The sequence below is a fragment of the Corvus cornix genome, chromosome 12 (assembly GCF_000738735.6).
Source record: "Corvus cornix cornix isolate S_Up_H32 chromosome 12, ASM73873v5, whole genome shotgun sequence".
In the NCBI taxonomy this organism is placed as follows: domain Eukaryota; kingdom Metazoa; phylum Chordata; class Aves; order Passeriformes; family Corvidae; genus Corvus; species Corvus cornix.
The window spans coordinates 15970477-15980233 of record NC_046342.1 but is presented as its reverse complement, the minus strand read 5'-3'; the positions used below and the strand labels follow the sequence as shown (position 1 = coordinate 15980233).

Sequence of the window (9757 nt, the reverse complement as noted above, 5' to 3'; positions counted from 1 at the left end):
TGAGAAGAAAGAAAAAGATGACCCACGCTCAAGAACACACATACACCTCCATCTACAAACAGCCTGTGCAGACTAAAGCAGGTAAGTCCTAAAGTAGCAGTATTTAAAAACATCAGCGGAGTAGAAACCCAGCTCATCCAACCTATCTATTTTTCTCCCACGCTTGGCCAGAGTTTAGCTGGTACACAAGGCAGTTTGGCTCTCCTGCAGAAGGGAGCAGTTCTACAGATGAGGATTTCGGAGAGCCTGAAGATAAATGTTACTGGGACGGGCAGGCAGTGCCATGGATACTCTTCATGCTTACAGCTACTTGGACTGTCCCATGGCTGCTGAAGGACGGCTGTGAGGTGAGGACGGGAACCCAGACTGCATACAAGCACTGCACCGTTTTACCATGTGCCAGTTAAGCTGGTAACTAATACAGAGCACTCAAGGGAGGGATTTGGAGGATGCAAGAGATTCCTGCTTTTGATACACTTCAGCTCATCTGAGCATCACCAGGCTGAAGGTGCCACCCAGCATAACCTGGCTAAACTGCAATACTTTAGAACTGAGATGAAAGGGATGTTGCTTTAATAGACCAATTTGCTACAAGACAGTTTGAGAGACTGCATTCCATAGGTTTCCATCTCTTCCTCCTCTACCCCCAGCAGAAGAGACAAGCAAACATGGTTAAGTTAGTATGAATTTGTGTAAACACCAAAACATTTTGCTATACAATAGAAAAAGAGTTGCTGTTCTTATGTTCTTAGAGGAGCCCTGAAGACCTTGGAATACCTGTATCCTGCAACTATTAACCTGTACCACATGCATTTCCTGTTTTGTACATAAACTGAAAGCAAGCTTGAACAATAGTAAATAGCAACTACACTCCTGCAACAGGCAGAAATGCCACATTGCAGCTGCTTACTCCTTCACTTTAGATATGTAGTCAGCCAGTTTGTTGATACTATCCTCTTGCTGTTCTAGAGCATCCAGTATGAAGCCCATCGGGGTCTTCTTCAAACCTATCCCCTCCATCTTGTTCTGCAGCTTGTTCTGTATGTTCCGGAGCCTCAGGGAAGCGTGGACAAACATCACTGCATGACAGAAACACACTCATTAGTTGCTACTGCCCAAGGAATGCATGGTTCTTGCAGCACTTAAGACACATCCCAGCACCTTCAGAAGATGATGACGTATCAATGGCTGCTTAAGTACCACAGGTACCCATTTAATAATAACACTAAAGATGGCTTGTGCAGCTTTGTGTCCCCTCCCAATTCTGTTTGGGGACCATCTAAGCAGAGATAGCAAAGTTAACAGCTGACTTACACTCTGCAGACTTGTTTGAGAAAGCTCAAGTCACACACCTCTAGCTCACAGAGAAGAGAACAAACACTTACAGAGGAGAGGAAGTGTGATCCCAAACATGAACACCATGACATCTCCCAGGTAGGAGATCAAGAAGTAGCTAGACAGCATGATGGCCACAACAAACGTGGTTGGGTACTGCTTCTTCATCTTGCGGAGCATATCCTTGTTGTGTGACATCCACACAAACCCCAGGAACACCAGCACCACCACAGTGCCACCAATGAGCATGTTCAGGGGACTCAGAAACCTGGAAAAAACAGGAAACAACAACAAAAAAGAGTTCAATTTTACAACCTTCCTGACTTGTGTCCATATAGGATCAGCCAGCTCAGTGGTAGTGTTACTAGGAAGGTAAGACATTGAAAAGGCAGTTTCTGCTGTCCTTCACCAAGGTCTTTAACAGGAGCTAAAGTAAAAAGTACAACTGAACAAGGAACCCTTAGCACTGAATTTGGATAATCTTTGTCTTTATGTTCTCTTCCTGAGCTTAGCTTAGGATGCTGAGTTTCTGCAGCAAGTCATCAAAGAAGCACTTCCTACCAGGGCCCCTCCTACCTCTGCAGTCAACTCTTTTGATATCACACCTAGAGTTAGCATATCCAGACAGAAGATGGAGACAACATTGACTGATCTTCTCCCTTCACATGACCAAAACCAGGCTCAGGCTAGGCCTTCAGATGAACTAGCTCTTCATGGTATCTTGTCTGGGTTTGCAAAATGGGAAAGGTAGAACACCGAGTAAAGGAAGTTAGTTCACTATTTCTCATTTCTGAATAAACCTTCTCATTGGTTTACATTCAAACAAAAGAACTGTATGAACCTGCAGAAGGAGCCTGCCACTGTCAGCACAACAGATGGAAGCCCAGTCCCAAGCAAGGATACCTGAGAGTCAGAAGGACCTGGAGTATGGGATAAAGGCCTTACAGGAAGAAGAGCCAGGCCTGGCAAGAGTCACTGCTGAGGTTTGTGTTCTGTTACTGTTATCAGAGTTTCCAAGCAAACCAAGCCATTGAATGGATCAGCTTTGGACTATAAACAGCAACTCCCTTTTTTGGAAGAAGGCAAGAGCGTCATCTGCTCAAACCACTTTCCCAAGTATTTAGAGCTTGTTCAGAATCAAGCTCTCAGCAATGACTTTGCTGAGCTTGTTTCTGTACTCACACAGAGTTCAGGATCTACGGTATTTCACTTACATAGTATTAAGTTATGTGAATTCATGAGCATTCCAATTTTCTGGCTTATACATGCACTGATGTGATTACACAGCAGCTGAGGCCTCTGGGCTATTACAACTATGGCAGCAGCATGACACCACCCTGATAAAGCCAGACATGCTCAAGGTTTACTCTTGCAGACTTTGCAGCTCATCCTGCTGCTCCAAAGCTACCAGGCCCAGTGATTCACCACTCCTCCCCACTGCCAAGGAGGATGTTATGGTTTGTGGTCTGTGCTTCATATCCGGCCCAGGCAGAAGAAATCTGCTGCAGGACTGGTACTGCCAATGCTCTACCTGCAGTGCTAGGGAGCATTTTCCTGGAGCAGGAAGAACCCCCAAGAATTATTTCAGAGCAAGGACTGGCTCTTGATTCTTCAAGTCAGTTGTGCCAAGAGGAGATGGGACAACTGGACATAAAAAGATTAAAATTCAGAGTAGTTCCCCACCTGCTTCTGCTACTCATGCTGAAAAGCCAATCGGGCTTTTTGGAAGTGGTATCAGGTCAGACTTGCTCGTTGCATTTGAGTCACTCCCTGTAGCTAGCCAGATTATATTTAGCTCTGAATTGTCAATCTAAAGTTTCCAGGCTGGAAAAACTGAACGGCATTGCTCTGGAAAGAAATCAGTTTTGTCTTGCTCCTTTGCAGCAGGAGGAGGGTGACTCATGACTGGACCACAGTGGTGCCTGGGTTATATACGTACTACTGGACATATGAGAGTCTTAAAGTAGAATTCACCTCCACACCTCAGCTGTCTTGGAGCTGAAATGGCCAGACTTACACAACTCACAGCAATCTATTTTTTGTTGCTAAAAATACAGGGACAAGATAATCCTGGAAGTAACAAAGATCTAGGCAGAGCTCCACTCTACATTTTCCATGTGCCTGGAAAATACTCTCAAAGCCGTATCATCCCTACGTTTCCCGCTACTCCTATTACAACTTCAGAAACTGGTGGTGAAGAACCATGCCTCCTTACTTATAAGGAAGAGACCAAAGACTTCTCTGCTCTACATTTCTTTCTGGTATTGCACAGGTTCTGTATAACTGACTGGCTGAAAGGGATATGAAGTGGGGTGAGGGGAGAATGCATTCAGAAGATCCCTCTTTTGTGAGGAAAGTGATTTGAATTACATGTTTTCTGAAGTGGGCTGCATTCCAGTGTGTACAAGGGAACAGTGAACAGAAGTATCAAGTGAAGGCATTCAGAGCCACATGAACACAGATGGGGATTGCAGTTGCCACTGAAAACCAGTATTCAAATTATCAGCCATGTGTCCATAGACTTCACTACTGGTGATTACAGTGCTGGCTTGCACCCTTTATTGCTTGACTCGCCCACAGCGTAATTTACAGCACTAAGATTATCCTAGAAATTCATATATAGAAAATCCTTTTACAACAATGGCATTTTTCAGGAAAGCAGAACTCCATTATCCAGTTTCACTCAGATCTGTTGGCACGCTGCTCTCAATAACACAATAGCTAAAAACTAAAAAGGAAAAAACAGGGATATGTAATTTTAGAACACCACAGACTGGGGAAAAAGAGAGCTGTGTAACAGCTCTAGAAGTCACCTTACTGTTGAACCACCAACACCGATATTGGCCTTATTTATACAGAGGTCAGAACACAAGAGGACAAATTTGTGCTCAGGCAAGGAGGCTGGAAATCTTTCAGAGATCCAGAGAAAAGGTAAGTGACCGGCCATTAAGTATGTTACAAGACACTTTCTAAATATAATTCCCTTTAGCAGGGATTCATGAGACCTCAAATACCTAAGAATGTAATGCACAGAACTATCAGCATGGCAAGGGTATGGTGACTTGAGTTTACACTGTTCAGATGACTTAGGGGAAGAAAAACTCTTTCAGGGTTGGATGTAAAACCCACTAACTTCTCTGACCCTGAAAGCAGTCAGCGTGGCAAGACTAACAGCATTTGGGGGTGCTAACAGCCCAGAGCACCCTGGCTGGATGACCTTCTTTGTTTTCTGTGGTGACAAGGTACAACCCCGGTGGGATGCTGTGACCTCCAGTACAGCTGGGACAAAGTGACAAGGAAAAGCCATCACCCAGATTCAGTTTCCTGCTGCCCTGCAGATACCAGGCTTCCTTCAGCATCTGCCTAGATACAAAGTAGAGACAGGGAAAACAAACACATGAAAAGAAACATCCTGCACGGCATTGTCCTGTGTCAAGCAGGGGCACGGGACACTCTGTATTGGTGGAAGCAGCCTCAGGAGAGCAGACATGCTCAGGGTGTTTGGGAAGAAGTACTGGCAGCTACCCCTGGCCAGCAGAAACAGATGAAGATGAAATACTTTCTTTTTTTAAACTAAATTCGTATTTCTAGGCTCTGCCCTACATGCATCATGAGACAGGTGAGAGTTCTCACATAGGAGCAGGAAAACACAAGAAGCTCAGCTTTCAGTGAGTGATCACATCACCTCTTCCTGTCAGGTTGTTTCATACCTGCACACTTGTGCACAGCCTTACAGCAGGAGAGGGGGAGGACATACAGCTGTAGCATAGGGAAAAAAGAGCTTGGTGAGGAACATCCTCTGTGCAGGACAGGTAGCCTCCGGCAGCACGAGCCCAGAAATAGGATAGGCCACATAAAAAGCAAAAGCAAGATAGCTCCATCCTCCTATCATCTCCATTTTAGATTACTGTCTTGGGGTGATTATTCAGCAGTTGCTGTCACATCTGTTTCTTTCGCATGTGACCAGGCAAGTCTGAACAAAGGCGCTGAGACTGGCAGTCATTGAGAACGTTTTTTTATTTAGACCAGCTCAGTTAGGCTGAAATAAGCATGAAAATTCCCTCTTAAAAGGCCTTTTGCTCCACCCCTGCCCAAGCACTGGGCAGGTTAGGGCACTAAAATGCTTCCTTCCTCATTTGCATTAATTTAAATAACTTGAAAGATGAAGTTCTGCCTCCTCCCTCCCCATACTCTGAGCTTCACTGAGGGTATACAACTCTAACTACAGGTAACACATAAAATTATAAATAGCACATTGTCTCAGGGGATAGCCCTCAGCATCCATGGATTTAGCAATGCTTCTGTACCTATTGTTGCTCACTTGCACGGCTTTGAGAACAGGAGACAGATGCCTGCCTGAAGAACTACCAGACCTTTATGAAGTTATGCACAAATGTTATTATGCAACATGTTTTAAAATTATGTGTTTTGCTCGTTCAATCTTTCATCAGGCATGAGAGAAGCTTAACATTTTGCTGCTCTGGAGTCTTTGTTTCAGCAAAGGGAATCACTGCAAGGACATCAGCTAAGGTAGTGGTCTGGGGAAGAAACAAGGAAAAAAAATATGACACAGCTGTTGACTGCTAGGGTTGTACAGATGGACAGTACATGTTTTAAAGAAGTGGCAAAGGAAAGAGACATCAAACCTCAGGCTGCAAGGAGAACATTATTCCAAGACAGAATGAGCACTGATGCAGCACTCTGAAATTCAGCATGCTTTTTAAAAACTGTCAGATTTAGAAGCTAATTTTTAGCAAGTACATGGCAACAAAAGCCTAGATGAAATTACATTAATTTAAAGCAGTTAAGTTTGAACTACATGACAGAGAGGCCTTGTTGGAGTAGGTGGAAGAACAGACAAGTTTCACTTATTAACCAAATTGACTGTTTGAGGGAAGTTGCAAGATGTGGGAGGCCCTGAAGGCCCTGATTTTAATAAAAGTTATACAGGACTCACAATGGCAGGGTCCTGGCTCAGGGTAAGAACAGTGAGTCCAGTTCCTCCATAATTGGGAGAAAGGGCACAATTTTGTCAAGATCTTGGTTTTGTCAGCAATCTACTGCAACAGAGTTGTAGGGGGAAAAAAAGAAAAAGCAGACAAGTCCAGAGTCCTTCTTAAAGGAACTTGCAGGGAGGGAGTGTGGAAGAGGGAGTGTGGCTGCTACCTGTATTTGTGGCTCTAAATCAGGAGTTTCAGTTTCTTGTTCACTGATTTATTATTTTATACCCAGTCCTGTCAGCTGAAAGTAAAATCTGCATTACTGCAAAGCACAGAGCTTCATTTACAGGTAACAGTAGCTATGGGAGAAGGCAAATGGAGGGAGAAAGGCAGGGACACGATGCAGTAAAGACCATTAAAATTCTGCTATGGTCATGGTAAGGTTATTCCATACCTTGTGGAGAGAAGGTAAAAGACTGCAGAAGTCAGCTTTGTTGTAGGTGGGGCAGTAAACTAAAGCTGTGGCAAAAAGCACTGTATTTCCAGTATCTGCTCTAGGCTACAATTTCTGTATCAGCCCAGCACAACCACAGCTACCAAGTACTGCAACAGCTGAAAATACTATCTTTGCATTTCAAGGCTGTCTATATAATTAGATGGTTTAAGAGCAGGTAGAGTTGGTCATTGGCTAAGTTTAGTTTTGATCACAGGAAGACCACTACATTAGTGGTTCCAGTAATCCTGCCCTTAGGCCTGGACACAGCCCTGGAGTTCCTAAAAAGCCATGATTCATCATTTATCACTCAGGGTTCCTGCCCATTATAGAATGAAGTGCAAGACAACTTAGTCATCAATTTAAATTTATCAGGAGAACTTTCTTTACCTTTCTCCCAAAGCTACAGTTTGGCCAAATGAAAAATATTTTTATTAAAAGAAATGGATACTTTTTTCTCTATTGAGGTATTATCCCATTTCCTTTAGAGTTCTTCTCCCATTCAATTTTACTTCTGTGTTAGAAGAATCAGGTTCATCATATACCAAAGACTCTAAGACATGCAATAAAAAAAATGTTTGAGATAAAGATCCCGCTTCAGGTCTTGTTCATCCATAAGTTTTAAACACAGAGCATTATCGCTCAATATTAAGATGTTGTAATTCCAGCTCTGATATTAGTTTCCATCTTCTGTGGCTCTCTTCCTCCTCTACCTCCCACCTCAGCACATTAGTAGGAAATAAGTGGGAGACAAATCCCCCTTGATCTGAAGAAAAGCAATCGGAGTTCAAAAGGAGCAATTTAGGAGGGTGAGTAAAAGCTGCTGCCATCCTGTTTTCCAGCTGGAGATACCAAAATTGTGTACATTCTTTCCCCACCTTGTTGGGTAGAAGAGCATCCCCCCGCTTTCCAGGGACACTGTGCTTTACCTGTTCATCAATGCTGGCTACAGCATCGTGCTGCTAAACAATGGTAATGAACACTGAAGTCTAAAACGAAGTGGCACAAGAACAGCAAGACCATGGAAGTCTCATTTTGCCAGTCTACTAGTCTGTAAAGATCACTGCAACATATCCTCACCAAAATCCACAAGAACAAAGCCTGTGCCACTATGCCGAACCTGAAACCATCATATGCATCAAGAAGAAAATGCAGGATTCTGAGCCTATCCTTCCACAGAGCACAGGTAGGTCAAAGCTCCTTGTGAGCCACAGAATCTTTACCAACTTAGATGCGGGGTCAACAGCTTCAGAAGCCCTAACAGGATGCAGAATGCTTATCCAAAAAAAAAAAAAAAATTGATTTAGGGGAATCATTTTAAGCCTCTGCAACATAAGAGATAAGATGTACTTCAGCCAAAGCCACTCTGGCCTAGTGGCTGGGCAATTCTCCAATTTAAGCATTTGCGCACTTTTTGTTGAGAAGAGTGAGTATTCCAGTTTCCATATTAAAATCTTAATCATCAGTTTCTGCTGCATGTCTTGCTTAAGAGCTTTCTGGCCAAATATCCTAGAGCAGTACCTGAAATAAGAGTCACATAGCCTTTGTTTCAGAAGGTGATTATAAGGTTACTTCCTAATTCCCTTCAGGAATGCTAGGTGTGACACAACATTGTACCAGCAGATGGTCCTACCTTGAAGGTCTCAATCCTGCCCACCAAAACGAAATAAAGGGATACCTTATTAATTTTATAGCAAAGTTTTACAGTATGAGCTAGCTCAGAAATAAGAATGGCTTGCCCTGAACATTACTTTAGAACTGTAAGAGAGAGCAGAATTGATCTATGCATTTTTTTAAATTCAAAGCTGAGCGTGTCTCAGCCTCAGCAGCCCCACTGGGCAGGTTCAGGAGGAAGCACAGACCCCGCTGTGCGGGATGCGGCTCCGTTTTCCGCGAACAGCGACATCCTGCACTGCAAGCATCGCTGCCTTCTGCCAGGCGGGGTGTCCGCAGCCTCCGCCTTGGGCACAGGGCTGGAGAAGCAGCGCATGGAAAAGGGGGATAACAGGGAGCCTCAGACCGGTCAGACCCCACCAACATATCACAAACCCGACTGCTGCCGAGTCCCCCCGCCAAGGGAGGCTGTAAACCAGGCCTCTACATTTTTAAACGACACCAGAGGTTTAAGGAGGGACGGGAAGAGAAAAGGGGAATGAAAGAGGGTATGGGGAAACGGGGGGAAAGGGGGAAAGGGAAAAGGCAGCTCCCCCGCCCCTGTACTTTCACATCCCGCCCGGAGCTGGCCGGGAGCTTTCCCGTGGCACCGGGCCGGGTCGCAGAGCCCCCCGCCCGGGGATTGCGGCCACCCCACCCCGCCCCGGCCCGCCGGCCCTGCCCCGCCGGCCCTGCCCCGCCGGCCCTGCCCCGCCGCACCGCGAGGCCGCGCACTGACCCCACGATGGAGACGAGCGCGGCGGCCACCATCAGGTAGTTGGTCTGGTAGTAGAGCAGGTTGCTGACCACGCGGTTGTTCCATTTCGAGATGTCCTTGAGGTCGGGCAGGGCGAAGCGGTCCGAGCCGGGGAAGAAATCGTCCCAGGCCCGCAGCGGGGCCACCTGCACCTCCATGGCCGCCGCCGCCGCCGCGCAGGCTCGGGAGCGCCGGGCACCGCCCCGGGGCGGCTCCGGCACCGCGGCTCCGGCACCGACAGCGACAGCGGCACCGACACCGACACCAGCCCCGGCCCCGCTCTGGTCCGGCGCCGCCGCTCTGCGCTGCTGAACCCGCGAGCGAACGAGCAGCAGAAGCAGCACAAGCGACCGGCGTGTGTCACCGCCCAGGGCTGGCAGCTGACAGGGGCTGCTGTCAATAATCGCTGTAAATTCATTGTTCCTTCAGCAAGAGGTGATGCACGTTGAGCATTCACGTGGCGAAGCCACTTGGCATCATCTGTGAAGCAAGGGATGAGGGGGGAAGGCACCACGAAAAGTGTCAGCCCCAGCCAAGGAGGCACTGCGGGGTGTCCCATGGCAGGGGGGCTCTGCTAGT

The 9757-nt window shown here is 46.2% G+C and overlaps 1 protein-coding gene across 1 annotated transcript; it reads right to left on the bottom strand.

Annotated features, from left to right (window-relative positions):
* Nucleotides 1-609: 609 nt before the first annotated feature.
* ARL6IP5 (ADP ribosylation factor like GTPase 6 interacting protein 5) lies at nt 610-9399 on the bottom strand. Its single transcript, XM_039559135.1, has 3 exons — nt 9161-9399; nt 1386-1603; nt 610-1079 (listed from the first exon to the last, which is right to left on the bottom strand). The coding sequence occupies exons 1-3, from the start codon at nt 9334-9336 to the stop codon at nt 907-909; spliced, it is 567 nt and encodes a 188-aa protein (XP_039415069.1). The 5' UTR covers nt 9337-9399; the 3' UTR covers nt 610-906.
* Between the last annotated feature and the right edge of the window lie 358 nt (nt 9400-9757).

Bases quoted from the DNA above. Each gene is read 5' to 3' on its own strand.
- ARL6IP5 (XM_039559135.1), bottom strand. From the start codon at position 9,336: ATGGAGGTGCAGGTGGCCCCGCTGCGGGCCTGGGACGATTTCTTCCCC. The intron at 1,604-9,160 runs GTCAGTGCGCGG...TGTTTTTTCCAG, and splicing joins GCGCTCGTCTCCATCGTGGG to GTTTCTGAGTCCCCTGAACA. The intron at 1,080-1,385 runs GTAAGTGTTTGT...TCTGTCATGCAG, and splicing joins GATCACACTTCCTCTCCTCT to TGATGTTTGTCCACGCTTCC.